This window comes from Sebastes umbrosus, chromosome 14 (assembly GCF_015220745.1).
Source record: "Sebastes umbrosus isolate fSebUmb1 chromosome 14, fSebUmb1.pri, whole genome shotgun sequence".
Classification (NCBI taxonomy): Eukaryota; Metazoa; Chordata; class Actinopteri; order Perciformes; family Sebastidae; genus Sebastes; species Sebastes umbrosus.
This window is the reverse complement of record NC_051282.1, coordinates 16572871-16590677: the sequence shown is the minus strand read 5'-3', so window position 1 is coordinate 16590677 and position 17807 is coordinate 16572871. Positions and strand designations below refer to the sequence as shown.

General features: G+C 41.0%; 1 protein-coding gene and 1 long non-coding RNA gene across 6 annotated transcripts in view; one reads left to right on the top strand and one right to left on the bottom strand.

The window, feature by feature from the left end:
* Window positions 1–17807, top strand: part of LOC119501437 — a 152858-nt gene that overhangs the window by 11903 nt on the left and 123148 nt on the right. The gene's annotated exons all lie outside the window — the stretch shown is intronic.
* grin2ca (glutamate receptor, ionotropic, N-methyl D-aspartate 2Ca) overlaps window positions 1–17807 on the bottom strand; it is an 88863-nt gene that overhangs the window by 6550 nt on the left and 64506 nt on the right. For both annotated transcript variants that reach the window (XM_037791772.1, XM_037791773.1), the window contains exons 6-11: window positions 8985–9153; window positions 6207–6360; window positions 5267–5392; window positions 2865–3094; window positions 325–485; window positions 19–206 (exon numbers count right to left, since the gene is read on the bottom strand). In XM_037791772.1, coding sequence (XP_037647700.1) covers window positions 19–206; window positions 325–485; window positions 2865–3094; window positions 5267–5392; window positions 6207–6360; window positions 8985–9153 — 1028 coding nt within the window. The remainder of the gene's footprint in view (window positions 1–18; window positions 207–324; window positions 486–2864; window positions 3095–5266; window positions 5393–6206; window positions 6361–8984; window positions 9154–17807) is intronic.

The window sequence follows — 17807 nt, the reverse complement described above, 5'->3', positions numbered from 1 at the left end:
TATATATGAAGAATTTACCATCAGCCAGGAACTGGAGCAGGGCCAGGTCGATGGGTCGTTTCCAGCGGGAATCCTTCTGCAGGGCGATGCCATAACCAGTGGTGGCAAACACTTTCCCACTGCCAATGGTCACCAGCTTGCAGCCCTCATCTTTGCCAGCCATGTAATTCAGCACAGCAGCATCATAGATAAAGGCATCCAGTTTCCTAGCAGGGTAAAGACAAAAGGAGATTTACTCAAATGGCCGTTATATAACTATTTGGCTCCGCTTTGGCTCGCAGTTCCTCTGTTAATATATTTTTACGAGCCTTGGCTGACACCTACCCTGTTTTGAGGCTGTTAAGGGCATCCTCTACTCCCTTCTGGTTGTATTTGACCATGTGGGAGTGCATCTCGGGGTAGTTACTCCTTATGTTGCGCTCGGTGCTGCCATTTGGGACCGTACCAAAGCGGAACGGAGGGTACTGCTCCTGTGGCTTTTGAAACTGCCGAGAGAGGTAGAATAAGGATTGATAATGACAAAAAATGATCTGTGATATTGATGGATTGAATATATAATCACATTCAGTTTGTCCCCATCGCCCGGTTGGTTGTTTTCGTGACTTCATTACCGTGCACTTTTCTGTCATTTAGTAGCACCATACAAACAGTAAGGTCCAGATAAAAAGCTCTGAGATATTAATACAATGACATTCACCACCTTGGCATTTTTGTGATTTCTGCCTCAACTCCCAAGTGCTTGTCTGCTAGTTATCCTGCTGGCCTCTTGCTCTATTAATTTACACATCGAGCTCTACAATTCAAAGACCAAACAGTCAGACACTGTGTCCAAAGGACTCCAAATATCCTTGTCTGCAGTAAGAAATTATCATTTTATCCTTTTGCTTTTGGGAATTCTATATGCATTTAATTAGCTGTGAGGACAGAGAGTGAGACGGGGTGGAAATGCAATCGACAAAATTGCACTTTTTCATTAACCTTATGCAAATATGTTCTCAGTTCATTAGCAGAGGGACAATTTGAGCTAAAGTTTATGTATGAGGAAAAAGGGGTAATATCATCTCTAGACATCTTGAAAATGAACCAGATTTATTCTGCAATCTGCAATCAAACCTTGAGCAATCTCTCGAGGTCAAGTTTATATATGTGTGATGGGTTGCTAACCACGGCGTTGTCCGGTCTGGGAGTTGTCCGTGTTTTCATCTTATAACTTTAACCCTTTCACAGTGTGTTTTCAGTTAATAAAAAGTTAATTTAACTAAAAATGTCTTATTCAGTGTTAAGTTGCACTTAGCTCCACCCTCTTGTGTCACTTCTGGTTGCAAAAAATCAAGATGGCAATGGCCAAAATACCAAATGAAGGCAAGACCCCAGACAGATTTTCACCATCCCAAAAAATAATGAAAGCCTCCCTGAAGTGAGTGTAAACTGTCAAAAATTCTACATGTTTTACCTTGTTATTGATATTTATAGTGTTTATTTACATAAAAACACACCATTTATATTATTAGGAAATACATTATTTTATTTTTATTTAAATATTTGTGTTGATTAAAAAATCTTGGCATTAGTAGTTTGGATTATATATTATAAGCTGCTTAGAGCTAGTGTTGGGAAGTTAAACATTTCCCTCCCTAATATATATTTCATATTGCTGTGACAACTGTGTCCCTCTGTGACTAAAACAACTGCATTTATTTTCATTAACTGTTAGCTCCAAGTGTTCAGATTTTCTCCGCCATGGCTCCGGTCACAAACAAACTAACATATGATACAGCGTGCATATGGCGTTACATCATTGTGCATGTGCGTCTGTCGGAAAGCATCAACAGGAGGAATTGATAGTCACAGTGGCATGCGATTGCCTACTGTGAAGCTATGTTGCTATATCTTGACATTTTCTGCATACACCTCACTGCACTACATAGGACAGAGATGTAGCGCGTCGGACCCGAATGGTGGATTGAAAGAGGTTGGGCGATGTCAGAGTTAACATGATGAGTTACCCAATCAGAAGGGCTTATAAGTGAAGTGTCTGTTCTGTAGGGATGAGGTAATCATCTGCCTTAACGCTTAACACAGCGCAGTGTCCTTAAAGCCGTCCTGCGCGTCTTCCTCACCCCCTCCTCTGATACAAGGTCACTCTCTGTGGCTTCCTCTTGTACCTCATTTACATTTACTTAACCTGAAGGGTTCTGCACAGCTGGACAAACAGCAGTACAACCCTGCATTCCCTCCACGATGCCATGCCGACTGCTGTTCAATAATCTATGGACTCGCTGTCAAAATGGCTCTGTTTCTTTCTCTGCATAGCCGAGTTAATGTATAATGAGACGAGAATTGTAAATGACTTTGCCAGAATCGTAATGAGCAGTGGACAGCTTGGTCTTTTCCTCAGATGCCTCTTTAATCCCTTCAGTTGCCTGCGAGCAAAGAGTCTAGAAAGCATTTATTGTGTTGGCGGTTTAACATGGATTTCCTTGTCAATACTCCTATAAAACACATCCTCAGGCCAGACAAATATGCATAAGATAATACCAACATTTATAATCACCGTCCGCCCAGAAAATCCACTTATGTATTACATTTCATAGGCTTTTCACAGACAACCTCATCTAAAGAATCCGGGGATGTAATTCAATTTCACCACTTACTCTATGAACCCTTTTATATTTTGCGGGGAAAGGGAAAAGTCACAGCCATGACATTGACACTTCTGGATATTTGCCTATCGTAGCTCTACCTCACACTGTTTACACACCCAAAATAGACCACTTTGTGTTTTTCCTAAGCTGTACATCAAACACAACAACACGCCTGACAACACACACAGGACTGTCAATGACAATGACAGAGCGCCGTACCTTTTTGTCACTCAGTCCAGAGACCGTGTCGATGTATTGCTCCTGGATCATGAAGGCTGCCAGGTTGGCTGTGTAGGAAGCCAGGAAGATGACAGCAAAGAAAGCCCAGACCAGGACCATGATCTTACTGGTTGTGCCCTTTGGGTTCTCAATGGGGACAGAGTTGTTGAAGACGATTCCCCACAGCAGCCACACGGACTTCCCGATAGTGAAGGTTGGGCCTCCGGGATCTGGGGAGGATGGACAGGACTCAGTATCAGTCGATACACAGTGGACAATGTTGGAGGACGTACAAGCATCACTGTACAATGGCTATGCTACCAAAACGACAAAATAAGTGTATGGACCATATGACTTTTCCAAAAATAACTCAAGCAGGGCCGCAACTACCAATTATTTTCATTGTTGATTAATCTGGCGATTATTTTCTTGATTAATGGATTAGATTTTTGGTCGATAAAATGGTGAAAAATGTTGATCAGTGTTTCCCAAAACCCAAGATGACGCCCTCAAATGTCTTGTTTTGTCCACAACTCGAAGATATATTCAGTTTACTGTCATAGAGGAGTAAAGAAACCAGAAAATATTAAAAATTAAGAAGCTAGAATCAGATAATTTTTACTTTTTTTTCTTAAAAAAATTACTCAAACCGATTAAACGGTTATCAAAATAATTGCATTTGAATAGTTTGATTTTATAGTTGACAACTAAGCGGTTAATCGCTGCAGCTCTAAACTCGAGTGTATTTTGATGTGCCGCCTCCATGGGCAACTTTAGACAAGTAAAACTTCTTGGTTAAGGTTTGAGGAAAAACAGCCGATGCTACCTGTGCTCGCTTGTGAAGATGTTACATGCTTTGTATGCTGATCCATCCAGGTTTTTGGCAGTGTAACATCATACTACTGTTACTATTTGTATGAGTGCAAAAGCTCCCTTGTGAGGAAACATTGCCTAAATGTAGCTTGAACAAATGACCAAAGGACAGTCTCTTGAATCGGCTTATTTACACTCCTTTTAGTTTAGATTTCATATTCTCTAATGTAAATTAAATAGAAAAAAACATGCGATTTGCTTAACACCAAATCTGTTTTTTGTAGGTATATTGTATACATTTCAGTTTAAATACGTGACTGAGTTTTGACTGAACAGAGGTGTCTTTCTGAGTAACAGTGTTGTGTGTTGCTGTGTCCGCAAGTCGAGCTGTTTACATTTTGACTGAAGCTGGATTGGGTTTTATGTCCCACTGTGTATGCAGGTGTTATTGTTGTAGTACTTCAATGCAAATGGGAATCTGTCTGTGTTGCCATTATGATGGAGAAATCTTACATCCTTAACTTGAAATCAAATGTCAGCAGACTGACTTATGGAAAACAATAACACACAACAGCAGTGAAGCAGCTGTCTTGCATGGATGTCTGAAAGATAACTCAGTTACATGTCTAGACTAAAATGTATAAAATCGGTTTGATGTTGATGTTATGCAACGAGAACGTCACCGTTTGACATTGCTATAAATTTTGGCATCTTGAATGCAAAACACCCTAAAATACATACAGAGATGAGAAGCCACGCCGTGAGCGTAGCCCCTTTGGCCTTTCTTCATCCATTATAAGATGTTTTATAGACCACATGGCTCTGAAATGAAACTGCAGTATCTCAATTTTCCTGGCATTGTTCCAATATGTGGCTTGGATTTCACATGTTCTCTAAATCCTCTCGAGACTGTCATTTCTGTATGTGGAAGTTCAGGGATGCCAATACTGAAATAATTCACTAAAGCATATGAAAATCCGTTTTTTTCAGCATTATGACAAAAGTAAAAAGAAAAATTATCCTTTTTATTTTAATGTTTGAAAATGCATCTTAACTGCTGGTTTTAAAATAAAAAAAATAAAACCCCAAATGGAAACATACAGTACGTTGTATTCTATCTTTTCCAGTGCACTATTCTCCACAATTTACTTACTGATGATGATGCAGTTTCTGAAAATATGGAAGGTTAGGGTCGTTGGAAGAGGGTAGACCTAAATTTTGAGCTCACTGTACTTTCACATAGACCCCTAACTAAACCAGAATCATCTTAGATCTCATGTACTGCCACATGTAGTGTCCTATTGCCACAGAATGGTCAACATATTGACTTGTCTTTCAAGAGACCGTTGTTTCTGTGTTGTTTTTCAGCAAAAAACTGAAAAAGAAAACTCTGATTCTCTACAGTTTATAGACATCGACTCTGTATGTACAGTTTCTCTCTGCAGTTTCTAGGTATGTACGTGCTTTTAGTTGCACTTAAAAAAAGCAAACAACTATTGCTGATAAAGCAGCCACACTCTCATCTTCTACCCTGTGGTGGTTGTGAAGAGAGGATCAGCAGATGGACGAGGGAGGGAGGCGAGACTCACCTTTGGCACTGACCAGACTGCGGTTGTACCCGACTGGACTGCAGTATTCAAAAATGAAGACTGTGATGGCCACGACAGTCAGACACATGACGAACATCATCACCCAGACCGCTGGACTGTATGGTTCTACAGGGACAGATGACAGAGGTCAGGCGGAAAGAAGAGCTCACTGAGACACTCAACATTCAGACTTCACCTGTTGGTGGCGATGAAGAAAAACTGGGCAAACTAAAACAAAGACAATTGATTCTACTGCTATCATGAATTTATGTCATATCAGCATTAAAGGAAGTTGAATTCTATCCTACCAATGAAAAGCCTATAATACTGTTTTGTTTAAATATGATTATCAATGTCCTTGATGGTACAATATTCATCATATTTTTGATTTGATTTTCATATTTGTCAGAGGACGTATGTTCATCTGTTGACCTTGGCCAGAAATTAATATACACATAATATACAAAATATGGTATAATATAAAGAATAATTAAAAAAATACAAAAAATGTAATGTAATATATATACATACACACAAGACAAATTAACTTACACATTATGAAACATTTCCAAAATAATTAACCATAAAAAGGATACACATAACCCTAAAAAATTAAGAAAATATGATAAAGAAAGAATAAAAAAAATACAAAATTAAATATATAGATATATACTGTAGATATTATACATTATATAAAATGACAATTTTTCAAAATATGTAAGCATAATAATGATATTTGGTTAATTAAAATCATTACAAGTTTAAAGAGTAACCAGAGGTCACAGAAAATGAGGGGAAGGAACCAGTGCCATTGCAATCACAGTGAACCCCCACAATGCCCCATCGATACCTAAATTAAGCACATCATTTCAAGCAGAGGCAAAAGCATCCACATCCATATGTCTTCATTACCTCAGGGAAGCACAGAGGAGTTTCTCACCTAAGAAGGCAGATGGTGAGACAGTCCCGTTACTCCTGGCCACCATCACGCTGATCCCCGTCTCCACAAACGGCACCGAGAAGTCAATAATCTCCGAGCGCTCTTCGTTTATGGTCAGCGAGCCGATGGCCATGTCCGCCCGCTTGTAGAACACCTTAGGGAAGTCAACAGAGATGCTTTGTGGGTGAAAGTGTGAATGTAGAGTGGATGTTTGTTTGACGTTATAATAAATCTGACTCTGTTTAGCAGTATCTGACATAATACTGGACGTCCACCGCTGAACTTTGAGATAAATCTCATCCATCATTGAAGTCAACACGCTCGGCCTCTGTCCCTGAGGGTGATGTACTGTCTCTTCCAGCAGCCGGACAGACACAACATCAAGAGCCTATCCTAATGTTATCTTACCTTTTCCACCAATGCATTGTGTAAAGCATGATCCACCATGTAATCCATCTCTAATGCATTATAAGGTATTGCAGCATAATGCCTATTACATAATGCGTCTGCTGACAAACATTACAAGCAGGAAGTGGAATTAATCACCGCAGGCTAAAGGTCACTGGGACTCTGGCTAAATAGGAAGTGATGCTATTTTTTTGCTAATGTTTGAACCTCTCTACGGTGACTGCTTGTCCAGCCTTTACTGCCATACCACACCACTGTTTATCATACTGATGGAGAGCTGGTAGATTTACAGTCCCAACACTCCGCCTCATACAAGCCATTAGTTGTCCTATGGAGGGCGATGCCTCATTGAGCACAATAGCCTTCCTATTTTAGAAAACAGTGGAAAAACAGGCCATCTAATGATGTATCCTCTAACTCCTCAAGACGAGGGCCGGCTAGATGACTCCGGCTGCAGTGATTATTCACAAGGACACCTACTCCTCCTTTCTGTACAACAGTCTCTCCCTCACCCAGCACAGTGACCTTCGTACCAATTCATTTACTCTTGACTTCAAAATTGCTTTTTTTTTTTTTTTGAACCGAAGCAAAACAGTCTTTTGTCTGAGGCTTTCACTCTGATTTCACTCTTTTCTGTCGTTGGCACACGCAATGTTTTGCTCATAATCAAAGAAAATTTACTTTCATGATTGTTTTTTAAACTTAATACCACAATGGGTCAATCAGTGGGTTTTACTCTGATCGCATACAAAAGTAATAAACAAAACAATCAAAGTTAGGTTAAAGATTTGTGTTTAAACATGCCTTTTTGAGGTTTTTGAGCATTGATAAAATGATAAAATAATTTTCTGAAATGATGAAAGATCCAATAATTAAAGTTGCAAGTCACAGCGTTAAAATGACTTTCATAGTTAGGGGATTAAATGAGTGGATATTTGTTTATATAGTCTTCTCTTTCCCTAAGTATGTATTATGATATTTCTGTACATGTCCTGAATATTGTATTTTTTTGGGAGTGATATGTTGCTACTGTACTTTAAACTGGTTCCAAGGCTCGATGATGATGTCTCTTACATAAAAAGATTTCCTTTCTGCTCCTAATTCACGTCAAAGTTTGACAATTTGTGCTTTTTTTACCTAGATGGAGGATTATAGTTAGGGCGGGGAATAAAACATCTCGCTGCAAAAACCAACGATTAACACACATACCAAACCTCAAGTTTTTTTTTGGAATAAACCATAATTAGTTTAGTGTATTAACACAAAGGAAGTGATAAAAACAAAATTATATAACAAACAGCATGGTAAGAAACTCCAAAGGGCTTATAGTGAAACCTCCCCTCTAGGCTTTACAATTTATCCTAATACAATGGATATTTGTTACCTTAGCATAATGAGATATAAAAAGAAGACAAAAGAAAAAATACATCAGTGATCTCCTTACTCCAACCTAAATAACCAAGTAGCCTCCATTATAACCAGGTTACACTCTATAAGGAGTTTGAAAGGTGTGGATGTCTGCTAGGCAGGAAGGGTCTAAGGAGTGATGAGAGTGTAGAAAAGTCCAGATATATCACCATTCTTCTTTTCTGTCATCTCTTTAGGGTTGGCCGATGGTTTCTATTTTCACATCGCCCAATCGTGGTTACTCAAGATTGGATAGCCAGGAGGCGGTAGGAGGGGGTGGGGAGAGTTATGTCACTGGCAAACTGGTTTGTAATTAAGGATTTAAAGTTCACTTGTGCTGATTATCAGAGCTCAGCGGGCGGACATGCCACTCCACTAGAAACCCCTCTAAATGCTCAGTAGAGATCATTTTTATAACATCTAGCAGTGACAATGACAAAACAATCGTCGATCATCCCTTCAGTTGTCAATATACAGTATGATCCGATCGCCAATCGGCACAATCCTAGTTGGAAGCCCCCAAACTTTCTAATTCCTGAAGTACCCAAAGAACCAATTCCCATAAGAGGCAGTGGAACCACCCTTCATATTCTACTCTTAAACAAACATTAGTGCAGTTTAAGGCATATTGTCCATGGTTTGCTAGTCATAAAGGTTCCTGTGCTAATTCAGTTCTGCTTATTCAGCGTTGGGCCACCGAAGTAGCCGTAACAGAGCTAAATCTAACATTTCAAAGTTCTCCTCAATCACGCCACTTAAGAACAAATCTGTTCTTACGAGCGGTTCTTGCGTGAGACCCAATGTTCTTTCCCTGAAATTGTAGATGTATGTTTTGCATCTTGGCAGTGAATATTTCACTCCTGCAGTATCGAGAAGCAGCTAACAGAGAAATGACCTCATTCCTAATCTTGGCGATGTCACTGTGGAGTGAAGTGGGACTGTGGTCATGTGAAATTAACTTACCTCTCCGATCATCCCGTTCCAAATGCCTCGGACGAGCTTGCCGTGCTTGCCGTTGGTGACCAGGTAGAGGTCGTAGGAAAACTTTATGGTGCGGGACAACTTCTTCAGGATGTCTATGCAGAAGCCTTTACAGCACAGTTTAGTGTACGGCTCAGTGTGACCCACAATACTAAAAGACAAAGAGAGAGAGAGATAAACAGTTAATGTGATGGCTCTGGTGATAGCTAAAACACTTTGGATGAAGCTCATTGTTCAAGGTTTCATGTGGAGGTCAGTGTCCTTCCTGCTCTGATTCTGTGGTTTCTTTACATTATAGGTTTCTGTTGATCTAGACGGATCAGTTCTCATCGTTATAGATTATGCTATTAAACTCTCATTATACGTTATCGATTGAAGGGAAATCACCAATTATTATATCCAATACATTAATTGAATAATATGGAAATTCCAGTACAATCAAGGCTCATATTTGAATAGAAAAACCAGTGCAGTATGAAACATTGATCAATATTTAGATATTAAGGGTCGATGTCTGTAGAAAAGATAAATTATAACCTGCAACAGTCCACTGTAGTTTAGTTTAGGCACTGCTATTTTACAAAACATGCATATTCCTCTAATTCATATACAAAATGAGCACAAGTTTAAAGCACAACTATAACTTACTTAAAGGATAATTCTGTCTTTTCTTCATAGTTTTGGCCATCATTTTATTCTATTTCCTTAACTAATCATTCTATTAGTTGTGATTTAATAGTCCAGATCATCTAAGTTTTTAATGCTAGTGCTTACACAATACCTCGGTTTTGGTCAAACACTGCTTTTTCTGATACTGAGAAATATGAACCTGTTTTTCTGCAAAACCTGACTACAAACCACATAAACTAAAGATCTCAAAAGTTAAATAATGCTGAAACACAAAGACCTTGCAGCAGTCTATTATCTTGGTAACTGCACACATATGGCCATTACAACTGATCTCCACAACAATGTATGACTGAGAAGGAAGGAGGGACTGAGCATTAAATGTAAAGCCGGTGATGGAGCTGACGGAGGTGAGGAAAGGAGCAGCTCCGACGTCAGGAAATTGAGGGGGGGGGGGGGGGGGGGGGGGGGTGGATACGGGGGTGCAGGAGGGACAGTTGGAGCTACTCCACAGGCTTGTGCATTATGTCACGGCCCCACCAGATGGACGGACAGCTGGGCGGACCAAAACAAATCCGATATAAATTAATCACAAACAAACAATGGCAGACAGGAGTGAAACTCATTCCTGGGTTGTTTGGACTGGATAATGGCAACTTGGCCATCGCCTCAAGTCTCAAAATGTTACTTGAAGGATAGTTACAACTTCAATATGTCTACCGAATTAAAAGCTCAGTGCAAACATGTAGTTCAACCATTTATTATTGTTATTCATTTGAGTAATTCTGAGCAGTGCATTTGCGTTTTCCATTTTTATTTAGTGGACCTTATTTAATGTAAACTAGTAAGAAGGCTCCAATCGATTGTCCATTGTACATTATCGTCCGGTTTTTCTTTAGTTTGATCGGTGGTCTCTATGAAAGCCGATCAGAAGAGCCAATCAGATGACGCGTCAATTCTGAATTGAAACGTTTTCAATACTCATTTGCCGGCTTTCTCGCCTGTTCTTTAATTCGCTCTGGGAGCGACACAAACTGGACACACATGCTGATCGATTGACTGCTTCAGATGTAACCTACCCCTTTTTTTTTTAACATGGGGTGTTTTTCACTGAACAAGACTTGGTCCAAACCGAGTATATGTCTGGACCGTGTTTGGTCAGTCTGTGAATTTGTGGCTAAATTGTTACACAAATAGTCAGTGGTCATGTCTATAATGTTAAATACAACGGTACATGTCCACCAGGTCCGGCGAGGACACTAGGGGACACGCTGCTCCCGTTCAAGCAGTGACGTACCCTCTCGTGGAATGCATCTGATTGGTCCCTGGTTTTCTGCTTGCCGTTTCAAACAGGAAACAACACGGCGGCCTGTTCGTAAACTTTGTTATTCCGTCTAAACCAGGGGTTCTCAACCTTTTGCAACTGAAGGCACACTTGTGATTGTCAAAACATTTCCGAGGCACACCTTCCCAAATAAATGAGTAAAAAACCTAACATGTTTATACAACAAATAATAACCTGGGCTGTAGATATGTGTTATGTCACTGTCAGCTGTAATGACCAAAATACATATTCTGCTTACCCTCAGTGAGACACTTGGGCTTGCCTCTGGGAAATAATGAGATCAAGTCGTGGTGGGATGGGTGAGAGGCTGACACGCAGAGTAGCATTCAAAGTTGCTTTCAGTTTGTTCCTTGCCTTTGATTTTGTGACAGTCACAATGGAAAACCCTGACTCACATAAATAGGTGGTGGTGAAAGGCAACAGAAATTTGATGCTGGGTTATAACACTGGATATGTTGACATGAGGAGTGGCTTCCAAAGTTTCACTTAGGAGTGAAAACACGTCAAATCGTCCCTCCTTGACTCTTCTGTTCCACAGAATAAGTTTTTTCTTGAAGCCCTCAATTTTGTCTGAAACCAAAAACACTGTGCTGTTTCTGCCTTGCATTGATATATTGAGCTGATTTAACTGGTCAGATATATCTGATAAGTAGGCCAGTTTTGCACAAAAGTTACCATCAGTGTAATGCTCAGCAAGAGGGGAGTGCTGCTCTTCCAGAAATGTGTGCACTTCTCATATTTCCTCACCACACGCTTCGGAGCTTTTACTGGCGCAGGGTTGTCTCCCACATCACTTTTTCGCTTTAAAAACCGATCCATTTTGTCTCACTGCATCCCAGAACGTTAGCTAGCTAACAGTGGCAAACACGTTTGTCTCTACCTGATGATGTTTGGTGTTTTTACACAAGGCCTATTGAAGGAGGTTGGGTCACACTTAATCAACGCGCCTTCGGGGTACCGCACATTCGCAGTAATATCTGCTCTGCATTCGCCGAAATTGAGCCGATCGCAACGCACGACCGCAGCTCCAGTTACACTGCGCATGTGTTATACCCAATACAAGACCCGTGTCCGTCCGTGTCTCAGCCTCCTTCAATAGGCTTTGGTTTTACGGCAGCTTGCATCTTACCTCCTTTAGGTTTTACCTGTTCACTTTGCTAAATAATAATAAAAAAATAATCTAGTACCACTGCCTCCGCGGCACACTAGATGGCGCTCTGCGGCACACCGGTGTGCCGCGGCACACTGGTTGAGAATGGCTGGTCTAAACAATCCACCAAAATCTACTTCTGAAAACATTTTAAGCGAGAAATAGGCTATGCCACAGCTAAATCTTGTTACATTTTAGAACTCGATCGCCTAGTTCGACAGCTTGGTCCAAATTTCATGAGCTGGACATGTCGCGCCGGATGGACTCATTTGCGTAAAGGACTGTTCCCGCCTTTTCATTTTGAAAGACCAACAGTCAATAAGCAAACTCCAAGACTCGGCCGACCAATCGTGTAACCTCATCACTCAGTGACAGACTTTTGCGTTTGTAGGGCTGGCCCTCTGCGGTCCAGCCAACAATTGTAAAAATGAAAAGATGGAGCCTTAAGAGTAAATGACTTGGTTACTGATTAAGCCTTTATAATGAAAAAACCTTGGTGTAATTTTTTGTAAATAAAGCAAATTAAATGTGATTATTGGTCGCTTCTTTTGCTAGATAGTAAGCATACTCACTTTACTGATGAGGATAAATGTTCATTGAGCTTTCGGACTATAACTGCTCTAATAACAGCAGCCTCTTCTGGTGTTGTGCCATGCAGCAGTCCACCACATTATCATATCACAACTAGCATATAAAACACAGTGTAGAGGCTGTCAGGCTGCCAGTTTATTAGCAAAGTAGTTATCTACTATTGCAAATCTCTTACTGCTCTATTGCTGTTCAAATGCTACACATGCACTTTTTACGTATTTCATTATAGACTCACACTAACGACTGTTTTCCCTCACATTTCCCTCTCTTCCAAATATAAACCGTTTGACCCAGACTTGGATGTGATGTGGACTACAGTATGCTAAACCGCTTTAATGAGGACACGCGCCTGTGTAATACCTACCACATGCCAAGCTGCCTGAGTGACCCTGACAAAAAAGACACGGCGTGCCCGCTTCCATACACTACTGATCTTCAGACGGAGCACGCAGCACAAGCTAAACAGACAGTTTGAGGCTCAGCATACAAAGTAAAAGAGGCTGACGTAAGGGTTGAAATCAATTCCCCTTACTTATCAGCAGGATTACCAGGAACGTGGGGATGAAAATGTCCTTCAGTTTCACACTAACAGGATGACGCCAGTGATGTGAGTCATGAAGAGGGCAGGAAACACTGAGTGTAGTCTAATGCTGTGTAAAACATCCTGTACTCTGCTCTGATTTAGAGAGGAAAAGCGTTTTTTTGAAATGCTGGTCAGACCAAACAAGCATTTTTTTCCTCACTATTTATAGACTAATAGTAATAGACAGATTAATTACCCGAGAGCCTGGCATCATATTTATAAGTTTGTTTTGTGTTGACTTATTCCTTTCACTTTTACTAGTTAACATTAAGGTGTAATGTGCGTAAATAACTGAATTTGTTTCCTAACATTTGAACTCATAGGACTTGGTTTTACAGTCCTGTATTGTAAGCAGCAATCGTTCCTTGTGTTTGGTACAGGGGGTTAATAACTTTACTTCAGGTGGGTACCCTCCTTTCTTGTTGTTTCGTTGTCAGACCCACAACACCTCCAGAGGGCTCAAAGGTGACACCTGGTGTCCCAGATGCGCCGCCCTCCGCATTTATCCATCCTGCTGGATGACGGTCATCTTCCCGCCCAGTTCTTATCCTTTCTTTTCAGCCAGAGTCAGTTGAGGCTTCGCTTGGCAGCCTCTGTCAGTGACTTGACGGCCTGTCGGAGGGGCTCCCATCCCTTTCAGCAGCGTGGTGGTTGACATGGCCACAAAACCGCCTGCAGCCGACCTCCACTGGGAGCACCCGTGTTCTCCAGCCGATTTGTCCTGCTTCAGTTGCTAGGTCAGAGTACTTCAGATTTTTGCGTTTGTACGCTTCACTGACTGCATCCTCCCATGGTACCGTCGGTTCTATAATGAACAGGGTCCTTTTGCGAGACTGACAAATGTGAAACCCAAATTCATATTCATGCCGACACCAGACTACATGACATATTTTTTTGTCTTTTGAGATGACTTCTTCTGGGTCATGCTTGAAAACTAATATCCCTTTTCAACCAAAATTAGTGTGAATATACTGTTTTCTTTAAAAATAGGCAATAGATTCCTTTCCCATTGCCAGTAGACGAGTACGCCTTTCTTTTTTTTTTTTTCTTGGTGTCACTTTTGAAGTCACAAACGCGCTTCCAGACAGGGTTTGTAAACAGTGAAAATGCTACGGTGGTTGCTTCTTTTTAATATCTGTTACTCTCTCTTCAAACTCGGTCCCGACTAATTTGGAACGATGTTCAAGCGCTGCTTGGACGGAGGGAATTTGTGAATGAGGTGACAAAGAAAGCACCGGAAAAGGGATGAGAATTAGCGTGTCACTGCCAATCGGAGCTGGAGCCAATGAAAACCTGTGACTACTGCAGAGTCATTTGTCCAGGGAATGAATACTGATTGTAACAGATGTTAGTGGGTTTTTTGTCCAGTGGAAAAGGGCCCTAATTTGATGTTTATTTGCAATTTAACAATTTTGCAAATTAAAGTAAATTTGAGGCATTAAATTCAGAGATTTTGGTTGCTTGTGAAAGTCTGCAGAGATCTAAGAATTATAAGTTATAATTTAAGTTTTTTTGTGTGACAAGATGCACATTTTGTGTAAAGTTCTAGATGACCTTTAAGATCACGTTTCTACTTTGCGAGCAATAATTGATTCAGAAACATGAGAGTTATCGTAGTACAATCATTATTCATAGTTAAACAAGGCCACTGCACCTTGAAGAGGCCATTGTGTGGTGAGGCTGAGCTTTTGTATAAATGGGGGGTGTCAGAGTGGCTGCCTTTCCTTCAGCCTGGCAGGATGATTTTAGACAAACTCAACAGTCCATCTTCTCTGTTTTTATTTATCCACAGAGAGGTTATGGTCCGCCATTAAACCTTGATTTGTTTTCAGAGAAACCAAAACAGACACACCTCTATAGCGCATAAGGTGGTCAGCAGTGAGAGATGATGCGGCAGCGAACCAGTGAGCCATGAGCGCAATGCAGAGAGCACTAATGACACGTCACCCCTAACCTCCCCCAGACCTTCAGTCTAATGGACTCTGCACCCACACATCAGGACCAGGAGGCAATGAGACGAACAGGCAGAGCCCAGCCACAACAAACCGAAACAAATGGACACTTTAGAGGAAAACAAGGCTGCCACAGCAGACCGCGAGTAAACACAGTGGTCCCAACATCCCCCGTCTCACCAGCTGCCAGGGTTCAAGGCTGGGCTTTACGTTGGCTGCCAGTTGCATTAAAATGGGTCTTTGGGAATTATTGCAAATGTGTGTGTGAGGTTATTTATTCAAAGTGTGGACATTCTTAGAGTCATGTTTGGAAGCTGCTGTATGGATGGTGACAGGCAGAAGTATGTTATTTCAGTGTGTGTGTGTGTCACTGTCCGTGGCCATCTGTGTAGCTGAGGATGACAAGAAAGACAACACTGTCACTGAGAGGCTCTTTAAGTAATCACCTCCTTAACAAGGAATCCATTGGTACCAACCATGTCGTACTAGCTTGTCGGGAAGGAGCTTAAATAATGCTGCAAACTTACGCTAAACTTTGGCGAGGAAAAACTGTCATGGCCATTTTCAAAGAGGTCCCTTGACCTCTGACCTCAAGATATGTGAATGAAAATGGGTTCTATGGGTACCCACGAGTCTCCCCTTTACAGCCATGCCCACTTTATGATAATCACATGCTGTTTGGGGCAAGTCATAGTCAAGTCAGCACACTGACACACTGACAGCTGTTGTTGCCTGTTGGGCTGCAGTTTACCATATTATGATTTGAGCATATTTTTTTATGCTAAATGCAGTACCTGTGAGGGTTTCTGGACAATATTTGTCATTGTATTGTGTTGTTAACTGATTTCCAATAATAAATATATACATACATTTGCATAAAACAAGCATATTTGCCCACTCCCATGTTGATAAGAGTATTAAATACTTGACAAATCTCCCTTTAAGGTACATTTTGAACAGATAAAACGTGTGATTAATTTGCGATTAATCGCGATTAAATATTTCAATCGATTGACAGCCCTAGTTAATACTGAACCTAAACTGAACCAAACTCAAAAATCCACTCACATTCACAGCACTCCATTGAAGGGGTCATATTCGCTTGTATCTGTCCGTTTTTCACTTTTGGGGCTTTCATTTTGCAATGAGAAAGTCACCTCACACACAGGCAGAAAGGGTTGTGTCCAGTTGGTCACCCTGAATTTGTGAAAACTCGTAGGACTTGCTGCCCGACGACCTATCCTAACCCTACCCATTCAAGGTCAATGCCTAACTTCAACCATCTCGCCAGAGTTTCACAAATGGAGGTTTGCCATCTAGACACGACCCTGACCAAGGGCCACCAGACCCCTTGGCCCCCGAGGCCTGTCCCCGGTAGGCCTGTTTGATAATCAATTCATGATGAAGTAGCCAGCTAAAAGGTTTGGGGAACATTTGCGCTGCTGTGTGAAGTGGCTCAGTTCAGCTTTCTGGTGCTGTGTACTTGGTCCTGCTGCTCTGGGGAGCTCTTCTGCCGCTGCACTCAGTCTCAGCTTTAATTAAATCAACTTATGATCTAGCCTCTCCCATTAAACGCAGTTAATGTATGATGACATTATCTTCCCAGGTCAATACCACCCTTCACCAGGGCATTACCTCTGAATTAATCTCTGAGTCTGCCAGCAGTACTAAAGCAGTGAAGAAGAGAGCTGGAGAGTTTTCTGATCCCACTGGAGAACTTGTATGACTCAAAGGGAAGAGCCGGTGTTAACTGCTTCGGGCTGCTTTAGCCAAGCCTGAGCTGTGTCAGGCCTCTCTGAGGACAAATGAGGGAACTGCACAGATGGTCTGCCGGGCTGGCCGAATGTATGGGATTGAAAGGGCTTGAAGGATTGAAATGGAGAACCTGCATGACCAATGACTCCCCATTTAGAAAGCACTGATGTGGGTCTGAGTTGTGGCCATGTTGAGGGCTTTGGGGGAACTTAAGGGTTTGAAGGAGATTCAGATAAAGAAAGGTGACCCTGCGGTGAGGATTAGGGAACAATGTACCTATCTTGGGTTTAAACAGAGGACGACTGATAATTTGACTGGCTGATATCACAGATATATAAATATTTGCTTGGGCTGCCCCCTCTTAGTTGATTATTCAGCTAATTGACTAAGATTTCTTTAGTCAATTAGTCATTTTTTAATGAGTTTTTTTCATGCTGAATGACTTATTCCAAGAAACTTATGATCAAATCTCTGGTAAACACAAGATTTAAATTGGTGCTTTTGTGTGATTCTTTGTGGAGAAACTCAGTTTTACAGATCTGTCGATTAATTCAACTGATCAATAAGTCAACAAAATCGTACGAGTGTTAGCCGACTAGGAATTTCTTTAGTCGAGGACAGCCTCCAGTATCGGCACACATCGTAAGTGCATTTCTCAACTCTAGAATGTCCCGCTTATTCTTTAATATCCAAAGTTAAGGGTTCCTTAAAAACAATGTTTGTTCATGTTGTGTATTTATGAAAAAAATGTAATATTGTATTATACTACCACATTTTTAAAACCCTAGATATCAATATCCTA